Source organism: Merops nubicus, unplaced genomic scaffold, assembly GCF_000691845.1.
Source record: "Merops nubicus isolate BGI_N331 unplaced genomic scaffold, ASM69184v1 scaffold1913, whole genome shotgun sequence".
NCBI lineage: Eukaryota > Metazoa > Chordata > Aves > Coraciiformes > Meropidae > Merops > Merops nubicus.
Genome location: NW_008599357.1, coordinates 47,697 through 65,751, shown reverse-complemented (window position 1 = coordinate 65,751; position 18,055 = coordinate 47,697). Strand labels below are relative to the sequence as shown.

The 18,055-nt window shown below is 37.1% G+C and overlaps 1 protein-coding gene across 1 annotated transcript in view; it reads right to left on the bottom strand.

Annotated features, from left to right (window-relative positions):
• The window catches only part of LOC103770080 (dedicator of cytokinesis protein 4), a gene marked incomplete at both ends in the record, with an annotated part of 79,412 nt that overhangs the window by 18,392 nt on the left and 42,965 nt on the right, over positions 1–18,055 (bottom strand). Inside the window, one exon of the mRNA XM_008937329.1 lies at positions 9,697–9,822. Within this exon, the coding sequence (XP_008935577.1) occupies positions 9,697–9,822 (126 nt within the window). The remainder of the gene's footprint in view (positions 1–9,696; positions 9,823–18,055) is intronic.

The following is an 18,055-nucleotide window of genomic DNA, read 5'->3' as shown; positions in this document are numbered from 1 at the left end:
AGTGCACATTCATCAGGGACATTTACTCTGGTATGTGAATTTAATTGTATTTGAAAGGTCCTGAATTGAAACGTCTGAGCTACTAAATCAGAATGTATACAGCACAGCATTGTCAGTACCTGCCTCTTCATAAAGTCCTGCCAATACATTTCATCTTTGACCTGGCAAAAATATCTTGAAAGCACTATTTATAGCTGGAGGCACTATTTATAGGAAGAGAGAGGAAAAACTCCAAACTCTTCTGACCCCAGGGCAACCAAGCAAATTACCACTCAAGTTTTCTGACCTAAAAAGAAACAGAAGAAACTTCATGACTTCTATTCCAACTAGCAATAAATTTTCCAAGGGCTGAACAGAAGTGGAGGACAGAGACCATCACCTATTGATCAGGATCAATTACATCAAAGAGGCAGTTATAAGGAGAATAAGAAAAGGCCAATTAAAGTTGAAAAACAACCACAAGACACAAGGCTGGAGGACACAGATAGCTAATGGAGGGCAGCCTTCCTGAACCTGCCAACTATAAACCACACATTTTAAATAACCAGTAAAGAGAGAAGAGCCAGGAGTAATTTGCAAGTTGGAGATGACAATGCACACTCAGGGGTCCTATTATCTCCACTGCTCAGTTTCATTATGGGATGGCTATGCAGGCTCCCTTTCCTTCATAATTAGGGGGCTGTATGATGACTATTCAGGACGAGCGTGCAAGCGCTGATCTGCTGCTGCTCACAGGGCGTACCCCCAGCTATGGGACATGCATGCAAGCTGCCCACAGCTTACAGGGGCTTGAACACTCCCACTAAACCTCAGGTGACAGGAACAACACAGGTAACCACTAGCAAGAAGGTCAGATAAGGACAAACATCAGGAGAACATTTGTATGAATGTATTGTTTCTTTTATTTTTCTAGAAATATTTGACCTTATCCTAAGCATCAAAGTAATGATCCTACGTCACAAAACTGTTTTTAAACTTACATTGAGGAAGCTGTGAGTTACAATTGGAATGCAGGCATTACAGTAACAAGACTTTTCTCATATTCCAACCACATTTAGAACTGTAGAATTTCTTGTAGCATATTAATATGGAAAAAGTTTTTCAAACTGAAGATAGCTATCAAATATCAAAGGTAGCTGTCTTTGTTAGAAAGAAAAGAGAGTCTAGTTTGCCAACTATCCTTGAAAAGCTTTCTGGTGAAATAAATTTCAATTTGATTATTTAGTACTGTAACAAAACACAGTGTGATTGTATTTGAACAAGATAGCATCTCTGATAGTTATAGCTTTCACTGTGCAAATCTAAACTGTCCTCACAGCAGCTACTAATTTCAAAATAATTACACAGAACTCACTAGGAGCTTTTGTCAGGAATGGCTTTTTTGAAAGCTTTGCTCAGAATTATAGGTCCTTTAGAACCATGAATTGAAAAGAAGCAGAAAATATTATTTTGTTTAGAGAAAGTTCCTGTTCACTTACATTTCTGTAAAATACAAGCTAATAAGCTGTTTTGTTCTATACCCTAAACATGACTTGAACAGCTCTTAAAACAATTTCAGTTGTAGGGACTGAAAATCTCTGGCTGTGGCACATAAAAATAGTATTATCCAGTATGTAGATCTTGCAGTTGCAAAACGCTTTAGAGAAACACTCCCTTAGAGTACTTTGTAGAACGGTAAAAGAGCTGTGTAGTTGTCATTGGGAGACCTCAAAAAAAAAAAATCAAAAACAAAAACATAAAGAAGGTGATTTTAACTTTAAGATAGGGCTAGGGACCCTTAGTCCACCTTGCCTCCTACCCTTCAAGTCAATTCACGCTATGCCTTTTAGTAGCTAGGATGTTCTATGAGTTTACTGTCCATGCTGATAAACTAACAAGCAAGCTGGAAGATAAAAGCTGGGAGTTTTAGCTTAAAAAGATTAAAGGGCAGTAAACCTTCCACTCCCTTTTTAGCCTAGTAAACTTGGAACTGGCACAGCTAAAGTTAAGATGAGAACAAGCAGTTTACAGAAACACAGGGAACAAGGCAGAGGAGCTCAACACAAAAGTAGGTGGCCTTACCTTTGGATGATGCAGCAACGACCACCAGAATATAGCCTATGTTTCAGAAGTTAGACAACAAGCTGACCATATTTGCAATAGTTACAACCTGGTGGTTATAAACACTTTAACTATCAAAATATGTGTTCATTAATAAAAACACTTGAGGGGGGAGGGGAAAATAGAATAAGTCCTGAAATACTATAGCTATTACTAAACTCTTGCTATGCCTTTCTGGCTGTTGAGCTTTGATGATTTCATAGAATCATGGAATGTTTTGGTTTGGAAGGAAACTTCAAAGGTCATCTGGTCCAGCCCCCATGCAATGAATAAGGACATCTGCAACTAGATTAGGTTGCTCAGAGCTCTGTCCAACCTGACCTTGATTGTTTCCAGGTATGGGGCATCAATCACCTGTCTGGGCAGCCTGTTTCATGTTTCACCACCTCATTGTAAAAAATTTCTTCCTTCTACTCTTAGTTTAAACCCATTACCCCTTGTCCTATTGCTAAAGGCCCTATTAAAAAGTGTGTCCTCATCTTTCTTATAAGTCCCCTTTACACACTGAAAGGCCAGTATAAAGTCTCCCCAGAGCCTTCTCTTCCCCAGTGCTGAACAACCCCAATTCTCTCAGACTTCCTTCATAGCAGAGGTGTTCCAGCCCTCTGATCATTTTTGTAGCCCTCCTCTGGAGCCACTCAAACATGTCTATGTCTTTCCTGTACTGAGGATTCCAGAGCTAGACACAGTACTGCAGATGAGGTCCCAATAGAACAGAGTAGAGGGGCAGAATAACTTCCTTTGACCTGCTGTCTTCTTTTGATGCAGCCCAGGATACGGATGGCTCTGAGTGCACAGTGCCAGCTCATGTCCAGCTTTTCATCCACCACTACCCTTTAGTCCTTCTCTGCAGGGCTGCTCTCAATCACATCATTCCCCCAGCCTGAACTGATATCAGGGATTGCCCCAACCCCGGTGCAGGACCTTGTACATGGTCTTGTTGAACTGCATGAGTTTCCTCATGACATCCCATCCCCCTGGCATGTCAACCACACCACTCAGCTTGGTGTCATCTGCAAACTTGCCGAGGGTGTACTTGATCCCACTGTCTGTATGTTTGATGTAAATAGCAATCACCCCAGGATGGACCCCTGAGGGACACCACTCATCACTGATCTCTGTCCAGCTGCTGACATTGAGCTGTCGACTATTCCTCTCTAGATGCAAGCATCCAACCAATTCCTTATTCAGTGAACAATCCACCCATCAAATCTCTATCTCTCCAATTTAGAAAGAAGGATGTTCCAGAGGACTGTGTCAAAGGCCTTACAGAACTCTAGATAAAGGACACTCATAACTCTTCCCTTGCCCACTGATGTAGTCAACCCACCATAGAAGGCCAACAGGTTGGTCAGGGAAGAGTTGCCCTTGGTGAAGCCATGCTGCCTGTCTCAAATCACCTACCTCCCCACCCTCCATGTGCCTTAGCATGGCTTCTAGGAGAATCTGTTCCATGGTCTTCCCAGGCACAAAGGTGAGGCTGACGGGTCTGTAGTTCCCAGGGTCCTTTTTAAAAATGGGTGCAATGTTTCCTTTTTTCCAGTCACCAGGGACTTCACCTGCCAGGACTTTTCAAATATGACAGAGTGGCTTGGCAACTACAACAGCCAATTCCCTCAGCACTCTGGGATGCATCTTTACTCAAAATAATTATTATTTATGAGCAATACTCAGACATGACTTAAGAATAAGAAAATGTTTTACTTGGTGCTTAAGTATATACATACAAAGAAAAGGTCTGAGACTGGGAGTCTCTGGGTGATACCTGACAAAAACTTTTTTTGGGCGGAGTGTGTGTCTGCATTTAAGTATATGACAGGGGAGGGGCTGAAGGAAGTAAGACAATTTCTATTATTTACATGCTGCTAGCTAGATTTTATATTATCACTGATATTCTTGTTTATATAAGGCAAACATTAAAAGAACTCTGCATGTGTTAGAATTTCACAAGCATTGGTGACTTTGTTAATGCCACTGCCTTTTTACTATTGGAGTAAGCAAGCTTTGGCATTTAAATCAAAGGCAAAGATGAATAAACAGATTGCCTTTCTCAGTTACTTTACTGTCCTTTTTCAACAGAACATTATCTGCATTTTCTGCTTTATTACAGAAACTCTCAACAAGCCCTAAGAAACACTCATCAGAAAACAGCTGATTAAGCAAACGAAATGCCCTTTATCAGGCATTTGCAAACTTGTATTTGTATTCTACAAACAGATTTCAAATTAATTGTGGCTCTTCCCATGTAAGGCCAAATTGATCTGTGACTTTTTTCCCCCCCCTCTTCCTTTTAACAATGAGATGTAAAACAAGTTGCTTTAATCAAGCAGGGAATAAAACTACAGGTTTTTTTAAACAGAAAACTTTGACCTGTTCATTTTGTATAGCTACAATATAAAGAAAGTATTTCCAATAGAGTTTTGAAAGACAGACAGCTAAAGCATTGACTTACTGGTTTGCTATTTCTCATTACCTGGTTTATTGAAACAAGACTTCTAAGCCATAACTATCTTTGCATATACTTCCCACGCACCACTGCTACTTATTCTATGCTCAAAAGAAAGACAGCTTACTCTTCTAAATACTATAAACTGCAGGCAAGCCTCTTCCCCATTCTCCACATTCAGAAACTTTAAATCAAGGAAAGTCCAATTAAACTCTGTCTTTTCCTCCCATTGCATAGTTCTGTTCTATTTCCCCTTCAGTTCCTAATGAACCAAGAAACTACAACAGAGGAGACAGGAAGGAGAAGAAAAAAAATATAGAAGCCCCTTGCACTTATCTAACCAAGTATGTAGTTATATACGAGTATCTTTGTTTTCTCAAGTGACTTGTAGAAATAATATTTCCTTTGGCAGATAGGATCAAAGCTTTAAAAAAAAATGTTAAAATAGGGTTTGGAAAGCAGAGGACATTCCCCATAGAGTACTACAATTTCATGAAAGGTCAAAATCAGGGTGTCTTTACTCCACAATATTATTAAAAAGATTTTGTGTAACTAATATATATAGGCAATAGTACTTTCAGTAATTAAAAATGCATAGTTCTGGATTCTTGGAGATCAGAACAGTAAACAATGGCAGGTGTTAAATTTAGGCTGTTTGTACTCCATGTGGGATAAAGAGATAGGAAAAATTCATATCACTGCTTGTGAAAGAAAAATGCTTAAGTGTGTCAGACATATTTCTTTTCCTAGAATCAACAGCTCTTTACCACATCCAAGCTCACTGACAGATACAGACACTTACCATGATGAAGAGAACAGATTCCATAGCTTTCTCTATATTTTTGCTCTCCAAAGTCTTATTCTAAGCTTTGAAAGAGGGAATATGCTTCTAGTCAAAATCACATCATTGAAAAATGCATGTTATCACAAGAATAGCGTCTTGTGAGATCGTCTGCATAAAAAGACAAAGATTCTAGTTCTAGTTTCACTTTAAAAGATTCTGAAAATAGAAGGTAAGAAAAATTGGAGAGTGAGTAGCTGCACATGAAAAGAATAAAAGACCTTCTAATAATCCAGATGAAGGAGTAATGAGTATTTTCAGTAGTTTTCAAAAAACAGGATTCTGATGAGATATAACTGGACAGCTAAAGGTTATCTAACAAAGTTAGAAGTTGACAAATACAAAGCAATGAAGATGTGATGGTAAAAAATCTACGTTATTTCTCCTAAATTAAGCATAAAAAAAGCTCTAGTGTAGGAAACTTAAAAGCTCTGCAACATCCTGGGCAGTCTTTCTATCTGCTGAATGAGCAGAAAGGCTTTTTAAAAAGACAGAACATTAAAAAAAAAAAAAAAAGCCACTTTTTTTATTTGACAAATAGGTCTAAAAGTATGAAAATTCCATTACTGAAATGAATACTGCAGCTTCATGTAGAGTCTTTAGCTACGTTAGTTGTGAAATTATATCACAGTATTAGAAGACCACCAAAGAAATGCAAAGTGAGGGATTACAAGCCCATAACTCTGTGTTCAGGATGGACTAGCTTAGCTATAGGTACCAGCATTATAGATCCTCTAAGCTGATGTACAAGGCAAAAAATAGTCGATACAATATTATTGTACTGACTTGTCAATTCTTTAATCCCTTCTAATATCATAAGAGTTTAATAATTTTGATGATCAGAAAGAAATATAAACTCTGATCTTAACTCAGAGTAAGTGGTGGTCAGATCTCAGCAGTGGTAATGCCCCCAGTTCGGAACATAAGCTGCAAAGATTTGTAAATAAAATTCCAGGAATTAAGAGCTGGACCTAACTGAATTGCTCAGTGAAAAATGGATTCTCCAGAAAAACATAAGATTGCTTTATGTGCTCATGTCTCACACTGAATGGATTTTGCCTTTGAATGTACCAATTAGTCAATTCAACTACTACCAGGAAGAGACTTAACACTATTTAGTATAGCTTAAATAAAGTGAAGAAGCAGCAGTTCTGCTCTGCTAACCAGAAGGAAGGAAGATGTGCACCTATATGGATACACATAGTTTAGAGTCCATTTACAAATGGCAGTCCTAGCAGGGGGCTATAGCTCCCCTCCAGGAAGTCCTCATTTAGACAAACCGAGGTGCTAGGGTATATTCCAATTAAAAACACTAGACAACACACACTAATGATAAGAGATCTTTACAGAATTAGATATCTTCCACAAAGACGTGAAAGAATATGTACATGCGTCCATGCTAGAACACACAAGCATCTGCAGCAGTGAGGTTATGCACTGACAGATGCTGTAAATCAAATTCGGAAGCAGATTCCATGACTGCACTACACAGAAAAGCCAAAAAAGCTGGTAAAAATGTGTATAGAAAAATACAAAAGGGCTTTCACATTCCATTGCCTATTATGTATGTTAATCTAACTTAAAGTAGTGCTCAAATAATATAGATATTTGTAAACATTAAATGCTTAATTTTATATACTATATAATGATGTGGTTGTGTGTCCTTTCAAGGAAATGGGGAATACAGAAATTCGGGATGTAAGCACAGCTGTCCTTCAATGGTGTACAAACCTTTCTGAGAATACTCGTTTGTGCATCTGCAGACTGCCACACTAGGATACTGGAACGGGGTTTACTAGTTGTTGTGTTGAGTCTGCCCTAAATCCTGATTAAACCTATAAAATGCACATTGATTAGACTCACAAGTTGATACTTTCACTGCCTGTCCTGTCAGGAAGAATCAAGTGAGCTACTTATTTCACAGCCTTTTTGAATCATATATGTGTTTTTATTTCCTAAAACACTTGGAGTTCTTCATTAAAAAATTCCATGGGTCCTGAAAAGAGCATTTTGTGGCTTCACCCTGTCAGGCTCCAGTGACATAAAAAGCATTGCTCTGTAGAAACATGCATTATTATTGCCAAAAAAATTCTGGTTTGGCATGTATGCTGATCCTAGTTACTTTTAACAGCAAAACCTGCAAATAGAAAAGGATTGATATGAGGAAAAATGAAGGTCAGAGAGAGTTTAAATACACCAGAATAGGAGAGAGACTTAAAATACAGCATTTATAAAGAGTTTAGCAGCATGAAGTATTTCTTGTTGAATAATTCAACAGCGTCTGGTTCAGAACCCTAACCTGAGTGCTAATTAGCCACAGCAACATACTTATTTTCAACAAAAATATAAACCAAGATCTAATTAATGACCATTTCCAGTGGCAAAAGATGAAGTTCTCTAATTTATCTCTGAAGAAAAGACACTAGAAGAGAAACAAAATGAAAGGGGAGCTTTAGAAGAAAAAAGCATTTCAAAGACTAGGTTCCTGCAGGCATTTCAGTGCCTAGGGGATACTGCTCTAGTTAGCCCTTGGAACAGTGAGATGATCATTTCTCTTTTGGAGAAATCTCTTCTATGCCAGTAAACACAGAATAAAAATTGTACATTTTCTAAACTGAGGTATGCATACGGCTGGATTGAGAAAGCAGCACACCAGAAGCCACATATTATTTTAACTAAAAAAGGGACAAACTGTGCAATTCTTTGAAACTATGTTGAGAAACTCCTCCAGCAGCTGATTACAAAGTGTTCTGCTATAACATGTTTTTCACAGTTTCGTATGCCACCTTCTTTCACAACTGGAAACTGAGGTGATACAAAGCTATTTACAGAAGTTCGAAAATTTAGCAACACAGAGCAGAAGGTCACTAAATCACAGATAAATGGAGAAAGGTTTCTTAATGGGAGTTACAGTGGGCTCAATAAAACTGCTTCCACTGTTATAAACCATATTGTCTACAATACTCATTTGATTAAAATTACAAATCCAACAGTAATACAACAAATAAACCCTGGCTGATAATCCGTATGATTTCAGCTGAATGCTTCCATTAAACATACATACATTAACTACCTTCAAATTAAATGTCACCTGACTCATGTACTTAACTGTTCTAAATACTGCAGTCACATCAGCAGACTATTTTCATAATAATGTTAAAACGGTTTTACTAACATGTATTTTGTGCATGTTTTCAGTGAATAGTAGTACAGATCAAGGGTGCAGAAGGACAGATGTTTAATTTGCAGTAAGAACACAAGAGTGAATTCTCAGTTGTCAAGATTCAGGCAGAAGTTCAAGAGGAATACATGCCCATAGCTAAAGCCGAGTCTCATTACTGTGTTTTAAATGCCTATTTAAGACCTCCTTGATTAGTGAAGTGTAGAAGATTATTTATTCTTGCCTCTGAACCTTAGTTTACTTCTGATTTAGGTACACAGGAGTGGAACGACAGATCTTTATAAGAAGAATGTAGTCTTCATTAACGAACTTCAAGTCAAGAGGATGATTTATGTTTGAGAGAGTAAAGTTATTGTGTGTGGACTCAGGAAACTGAGATGCGAGCTCCTCCCTACAACATTTCTTGGCAACACAACCCTGCAATCATGCCAAAGTAGTCTGCTTGGAAGTATGCTTTTCCTTTAAAGAGACATTTGCCTTATAACTCCCAGTAACCCATTAAATTTCTTAAAAATTTCATTTCAGGGCTGGAACTATAGATACTATTGTGACCTTCTTGCTGTATTTGCTTCTTCACATTCATATTGATGCGATCTTTCTACCTTCCTTAGCATCTGTTTAAATATTTGCATATTTTGTCATACAATACAATCACAATAAAGTCTCTATACCCCTATTATTATCCATGTCCAGTATTTTCATTTCCAGAATCTGCAACACAAACCTTGTGAAACCAGAAGCTGTACAGTGTCAGCGAAATTCTGCAAGTCCTTATTTAGCAAGCTACCAGCTCCTAAGAACACAATGTTCTGCTGGCTATCTTTTTCTGCACAGAGCTCAGCAATCTTGCATTCAGTTATCTTTACTTCTACAAAGTCAGGTTCCACCTCTTAGAAGAGGCTGCTAGGAGTCTATGCCCTTTTGACATTGACATGTTGACTACACAATGTATAAAGCAATGGGGCCACTAGTTTTCTTCTATCTTGAAAAACCTAACATAAAAGTCTCTGAAAAAGTTTCAGAAGTTTTAGAATAAGGTATTTTGTTTGGAAAGCAGCTGACAAATAAGTAATTTCTCATTAGTTCTTTATTTTGCTGCTTATTGAGAGCTTTTTCTTTTATACTTACCAGGCATTATAATATTGGAAAAACCTAGCTTCCTTGTTATGGATACTCCATGGGTAAACATGGATGTATACTCTCTTCTAATTTGTTCTATGTCTCCATGTAGCAACTGAAGAGAAACTGCCAGACCTGAAAATGAAGACAAAAACAAAGAAAAATATGACATTGAAATATGTTATGGACATCATTACTTTAAAAAAAATTTATATGTACTTGGACGTATATACACATTCCTGAGAATTCAGAAATTTCAGGTGAAGGTCAATAATTTTAATGTATTTGGGAAGGGTACCAACATCCAGAAATCACTAAAGACCTGAAAACAACCACCTATGAAAAATCATCAGCAAATTATTACTTATGTGTAACTCAACTACCATGACACATCAGATCAAAATTATCTCCATAGGGATGGACTGAGGCCTTAACTATAAAAAGAATTAGAAAAATGTCAATTCAGAGAAATGTCAATCAGTAATATTTGCTACCATTCCAATTTTCCACTTCCTTCAACACAGTGCTACTTTCATTGATATAGAAAAGGTGCAAACATAATGGACCTTATCTGTGGGAGAAATGTGGAAGTTTCTTTAGAACGCATCACTTAACCTGATACAAAGTTATCAAATTAATTCATCAAAATTTATAAAATTTATTAACCCAAACTCTAAAAAAAAAAAAAAAAAAAACCAAACTCTAATAAACCAATATACCATTATCAGTATTTTTTACTTAGGCACAGTAATTCCATAATGACTGAAATGACAACTTTTTTTCAATATTCATCAGATTTAATCAATCATGCTCTCTCCTGTGTTTGCTAGAAGACATGCAAAAAGAAACGGTGGCCATATAATAATTTTCAAATATTTATTTCTCTAGAACCAGGGAAGAATAACTTCATCTACTATATCTGCAGTACACAAAATGGAAATAATATACTTCATTACAGCTGAGATTAACAAAACCAGGAGGTGTGTCTTTTAGTTATTTCAAATATAATCACTGAGGCAGGTGTCAAGATGGTACAGTTTGTAAAGATTAACTTTCCCTGACCTTCAACATCCCTACAGTGTATCACATGCCAACATACAGATCGAGAAGAGCAAACTCTTCATGTACACTGAAGAGCTGGAGATAAACTGACAACCTGGGAGAGTCATAACTAACTTTAGATTAAGCTTAAGTAAATAACATGTACACACAGACTGAACAAGGTCATCAGTCCTTTGGGCTTCGGAAGAAATTTCCCCTACAACCATGTTACTATTGAACTGAATAAATTTACTTGAAGTTTGATCATTCTTAAATGAGGGCTGAAAATACCGGTACTACGTACTGCCAGTCCAGGCTACTGCACTGAAGAGATGAGATATCTAGTTAGTATGAAAACTTTTATCTTTTTCCTCTTACATACACTCAGAATTTATTATTTTGGCAGCTCCGTAGTGTGTGATACTCTAACTAGACTTCCAATCTTTTATGAAAAACAGTTCACCTACAGATCTCCAACTGAGCACATACAGCTTGCAAAGGAAAAATATTCAGTGAATTTATTCTGTGGTTATCCAATTAACTTTTAAGAAGTAGTGACAATAATTGGTGTCTATGAGAAAACAAACCACACTGTGTCCAGCTGATGATACAGAAGATCAGTAAGAAGCAGAATTCAGACTTAGAGCAAGTGAAAAGATTTTGTTGCTTGAGGAGTAGAGCTAGGCTGAGTATAGCTCACTTACAAATATGGATATTTAGCCCACCTCCAATATTGTTTTTTTTATATTTTAAGAAATTCTTATACATGCATATGTATATTCATACCCCCATATGCCCTTATTGCACTGGTTTCCTTGGAAACCTAAAAAAAAACCCATTTGCCATTGCTCCAGATTTCATCAACCACAACTGCGTTAATCGGATACTGTACACCGCCTGGTGTTGAGTAAAGTTATTGTTTTCTAAACAGAAGTTGAAGACCTTAAATCCAGTTAGTACTACAGCATTCTTTATGTAAAAGTTTCACTGATTTCCATGAAGAATTTTATTTAGTTCAAAAATAAGGTGTCAAAAAGTCTTGTCAATGGCAAAATAGTTTTATCTTGAGAAATAAGCTGCCTGTCAAGGATTTGAAGTACTTGCTCACACAAGGTGAGAAAGGTATTGCAGCTCTGTATTTCACAGCATTCATTGTTAGAAAATAACAATAAATCTTATCATATCCAAAAGCATCAAGAAAAATCTTTCAGTGAACACACTTAAAACATAGTTTAGTCATTTTGCCTATAGTTTGAATACAGCTTTGGAATATAAATGACATGCATTCCCCAGCTCTTCAGAATAATGTAGAACGCTGGATTAAAGATAGCAAAGTTACTTAAAAATCTTCTACAGAGTAAACAGTCCAGTAAAATAGGAAAGAGCGATATTAAACCAGAGTGGAAACAGAGCAAAGATGTACAAGGAAGGAAGTCTGAAGAAGCTCAGAAAACAAAAGTTTCAAGTTAACAATCTTGTCACTGAGGAACCAGCTGCCAAATGAAAAGGGAATTGACAAGAAGGGAAACAGAAGATCTGATAAATGTAATAAAAATGCTAAAGTTAGGAGCATATGGACCTTTACATAAACAGTGAAAAGAAAATAATCCCTGGTTAAATGTACTTATTGCTCTCTCAAAGCTTCACTAATTTTTCAAGGAAACTAGGCCCTTCTGCTTTAAGGACCTAAAAACCAGAAGACGCAGACTGTTACTGGGGTGTAACACTCAATAAGTTGTTTGAATTCTCACTGATCTGTTATACTGAGGATCTTGTGATGGCCAAAAGGAACATACTGTATGTCTGTATGGTAGGACAGGTCCAGCTTGCCAAAGGACTGTATTGTCAACTAAACACAAAGCCCGTAACCAGCTAGAAGCCACAACAATCCCATATTTATGAGTCTATAAAAATGCAAAACACTTGCCAAAGAAATCAGACACTCATTATGACTGACGAATCATGCATCTGAAAAAGTCATGGGGAAGAGGTACTTTAAAAAGATGGAATAATTCACACTTTTCAGGGGCCTAAAGTTGGTATCCTTATTATAAATCAAGTTACCTGACTACAATTAGAGTTAACATATAATTTAAAACATACTGATACATCATAGAGCAATTCATATTTCCAGAAGGTTGCACGTTTAATTAAACTGAAGAGAGACTCCCCCAGACACACAGCAAAACAAACTGGAATAAAGAGGAACTGACTAGTTGAAAGACATCACACCTTCCTCAACAAAATATAACCATAATTTTGCATACTGTAATGGCCAAAAAGCCACTGAACTCAGTTTACAGGTGGTTAAAACTATCTCTATGGAGAAGAAATTAAAGGATGCAGGGGCAACATTACTGCTCCTAGAAAGGAAGGTTTAATCACCAGACAGCAATGAGACAGAGGAGCAGACTTTCAAAGAATTTAGCCAGCAGCCAACCTAGGAGAGATGTAGAAGATACTCAAGGAAAATTAATGCAACCAAAAGAATGCAGAGATATTATTTTTGTATACAGAGATAGGAAGTTAATTCATCAACATTTCTCCTACGGAAACATTAATACATTTTCTCTCATATAAGAAAGGTATATACTTTAAGTTTATTCCACTCTGATGATGCATGTCAACGTCAGTTCTTTCTCATCTCATTTCATGCACTAGACAATAGAATTATCAGCTTTAGAAAAAAAATAGAGCATTCCTTATGAAACAGCCGTGCATGGACATAGCCAAAGAGAAAACCACCACATGCCACCATAGACTGCATCTATGCATAGACAGAATCTATGCATAACTTCATAACTACAAATTTTCCTTTTCTAGAACATTAGTAGCTAAAACACAACAATGAAAATTATCCTGTCCCTGAAGGACTGGCACATATTTTTTAATTAGGTACATAGTATAGCTTTGTCCCCTCAGACAAATTTCAATTACCTCCCTAGTGGTAATTAAAACCTTTCGTGTTAGCTATTACTCTTTATTTACCTCAGGTCTGAAAATACTACCACAAAACTCTGTGTGGTACTGCAAACAGATCTCCTTACACTTCTTCTGCAAGCACATGAAATTTCTTATAATTAACTTGTACCATAGTTCACCACAGATTATTTTTATAATTCAGATCAAAGAGAATATAGAAAATTGACACGTTGCTGAATAAGCATCCCAGACTTTTTTTAAGATCTGCCTGACCTTACTTTAAAAAAAGCTTTTATAGTGCATTATTGATTTCTGCATGCCATTATGACAAAAGACAAGTATTCATTATGCTTACAGACCACTTATTTGCATTTGAGCTTCTGGAGGGAGGGGAAAGCATTTACATTTAGGTTCTATCTACTGGCAGCAGTGAATCCTAGATCATATGAAGAAGAAAATGCCCAGCAGCTGCTCAGGAAGCTGGTAGGAAAAAAAATGAGGCAGAATGCTATTGAGCACTGTTTGTATTTTAAGAAAGGTAATAAAATAAGGCATCTGTCCAAATAAAGCTGCCTAAGGGTGTTAAAAATATTCTGAAAGCATACTGGTCTTCCCATTTCTGGTACTGTTTAAAGTGTCCACATTAACACTGTAAAGATAAAACCAGGAGCCTTCCATGTCATTAGTGGCAAACAAATGATTTACTGATTTAATGAAAACTAGGAAAAATAATTGTATAAATCTTGTGCAGTTTGGCTATAGCTAAATCCGTGTAGCAGATCCCACAAATTACAGTCTGGGAACACAGAGGGAAAAAAAAATGTGAGGTAAATTCAGTCCTTTTCTGGCCTCATTAAAGACTTGACTTTGATTACTTGTAATCATCAGTGGAATCTCCAAACTTTTTCTTTTTTTCCTCAGCTTTAAATTCTGTTTTTTAGCCCAGTAAAGGAGAATGCAAGAAAAACAGCCTTTTCAAAATTTTGACAACTTTCCTGGAGCTCACAAATTAAATAAGCTCTTGTACCTAAGGTTTTTGTCAGAAATGCTATGAAGTGTGGGAACTTGGAACTTTTTTTTTCCTCACATGGAACACAAACACTTAAATGCAAATGGTGTTATGTTATCACAAGAAAACTGGCTTGGAAACTCCTTTACAGAGGAGATGGTAGAGCCTCATGTATTTCCAGAATCACTGTAAGATAAAGGTTAAAGGACCAGAAGGCTAAATGACTATTACAGGCACCTAGTCTAACCTCCTTATACAGATAATAAAGATCTCACCAATAATTTATCCAATTCTTACCTTAGTAAGCCCATTGTTGCCCTTCTCTATTAACAATACGCATAGTGTGTCAATACCCATTTCCACACTACATTGTTATATTGCAAAGGTCACCATTAAAAGGTTCCAGGGAAGCATCTGTTATTTTCTCCTTCATGAAGTGCAGCTCTACCATGTGAACAGCCTTCACATAATTGTATTAGAAATTCAGCTAATTGCATCCCAATTATGTGTCATTTCAAGCAAAGAAACAGTCAACACTGAAACGGGACCTAAAGAAACTGTTAAATAAACCAGACCCCCACCAATATAAAAGTCTAGGTAATGTTTGTAATGAACTTGTAAATATAACCCTTGAAGGAGCTATAATTTATCAACTCAAGTAGTCTTGAGATTTTTTATTCTTTCAGTAAACAAAGTCAACACTATTTAACAGTAACAAGCAGAATGAATTTTTGGAAAAAGTTTTAGCTAGGAATTTCTGGGTTTAAACTGGATCCTATTCCAATCAAGTGCAGAATTAGCGTGGTCAGCAGGACTAAGGAAGTGATCAGCCCCCTGTATGCAGCAATGGTGAGGCTGCACCTTGAATACTGTGTTCAATTTTGGAACCCTCACTCCAAGCAGCATGTTGAGGTGATGGAGTGTGTCCAGAGAAGAGCAACAAAGCTAGTGAAGGCTTTAGAAAATATGTCTTATAGGGAGTGGCTGAGAGTACTGGGGTCATTTAGCCTGGCAAAAAGAAGGTTCAGGGGAGACCTTAATCTCTACAGCTACCTGAAAAGAGGTTGTAGTGAGTGGATGTTGGTCTCTTTCCCAAGTAACAAACAGCGGGAGAAGAGGAAATGGTCTTAAGCTGCACCAGGGAAGGTTTAGACACGATATTAAGAAAATTTTTTTCCCTGAAAAGGTTGTAAAGCATTGGAGCAAACTGGGAAGCAGTGCAGTCACCATCCCCGAAGGCATTTAAAAGACTTTGGAGTGGCCTTTAAGGACATGGTTTAGTGGTAGACTTGGCAGTGTTAGGTTAATGGTTTTACTCAATGATCTTAAGGGTCTTTTCTAACCTACATTATTCTATAATCCTATAATCGCAGTACTGAGATGAACAGCAAGTCATAGTTTCTGCTGGATATAAGATGTCCCTGACAGTATCACAACAGCACATTTTTCATTCTTCTCTTTTAGCAATGCCCAAGAGCACAGTATGAATTAAACTTTAATAGAGCCCTCATCTCCAGCACAGTCTACAAGTTATGCTTTAGGAAGGACACTTACAGATAACTACACAAGCTTGAACTTCTGTAAAAATGTACAAAATAACATCTGACTGGTCTATAAGTCTTCCACCTTTAAAGATTAATATCTTTTCCCCAAACAAGCATAATTAATATTACATGCTACATTAGGCTCCAAATTTTAAAGATTTGGTTACTCCTGAGTTTGGGAAAAGGGTTTTACATTAGATGGCTGAATAATATCATCCATCCTGTGAAAAGGGCTTTAAAAAGTAAAGTTCTGCAAATCCTTGTCTAAAAACCTGCTCTAAAACTGGCTTTTTTATATGTCAAAGCTGTTATTTAGGGCCAAATGATCAATTTATGTGCAAAATTTTCTATATACTTAATTTTTCAGCTTTAGCATTTTTGGGGAACAAAAAGCCATTCCTTAATTCATTGTGTACTTAGTGAAACACATATGAGTACCATTCTTACTTCAAGTGTATTTCAACTAGCAGCCTCCAGTGACAACTAATTCTCAAACACATCAAAATGGAACGCACATGATCTTGTCACAAAATGTAACAAACATTAAAATGGACATTAATAAATTGTCATAGAACTATAGTAATTAAATGCAGTTGCTGTTTAAATGTTAGTGACGTGTAGATACAAAACGCATTTCTGAGCAGCCCTGACATCTATGAACTGTGCTGAGAACACCAAAGAACCATATGCCAAGGAGCTACCTAGAAATTCGGTACTTCATTCTGTTTTATCTTGTTCTTTGAAGTACAATTTCTCATTCCTCCTCACTTTCTACTAGCCATTACTCTGCTCAGTGCTCCATTGTGAGCCCACACTTTCCTTTTCGTGGCTCACAGCTATAGCTACTCCCAGCAAGGACTGTACATTTTGTTTCCCATCCAATGTTTCTCTTGCTGATTCAGAGGAAGAAGCTCTCCTTGCAACTGCTCTGAGTTGGGGAACACTGAACTGCTTGGGCCATGTCATGCAAACAGTACTTCTCCTGTCTACAAAATACTGTCAGTCACTACAGCTCTGTTCCTAGAAATACTGTGTTCTGTAAACTTACACCAAGCTACTAAGTCCCTGCTGCATTTGATATTTTGCAGTTTTTAACCATAGAAAGTGACAGAAATTTATGTTACTCAGTTACCTCACTTCATGGGGCTTCTACAGTTTCTCCACAGCAAGGTAAATAATGACTTTAACAGGGTTCTCCATCCAAATCAAAGAATGTGTAAGTCAAAGCTTACTTTTAGTGAAATAGGAGATGAAATAGACAACATATATGGTTTTGACAGTAACTAGGAAGAAAACATAATATTACAGTGCCAGGAGGCTGTTGAATGCAGGTACATAGGTGTGGGAAGACATACTGCCCCAAAGCTCCTACCACTATTTCATCCAACTGCCTCCATTGCCATACTTGTCTCAGAACTTGTGTCTTGTCAGATGAGTTCATGCATTGGGCCGGTCTACCTTGTGCCTTCTCTGAACGAGTCTTATATGACCACTGAGCTAGACTGAGATTTAGTGCCAACTGACATGTACACTGAGCAAAAAGACAATAATAGTTCCCTAAAACCAAGGATGTTTGCTTTATGAAACTTACTGGGGTCTGGATGAATTAAAATAATAGCAGTGTAATGAAATTTGCTTTTGAATGAGCAACTTAACTGAACTTCAAAAAAAGTTAAGAGATCCCACTTTGAAGCTGGTTCATCTTTGAACTGGTGTGGGATCATATAACCTCCTGAGGACCCTTCCAACCTGACTCACTCTATGATGGAAATCATGAAGAGAAGTTTGCCCTTCCTCATGATGGGATTCTTATCAAACACCCATCAACAACAGGCTTCAGGTCCTCCATGCT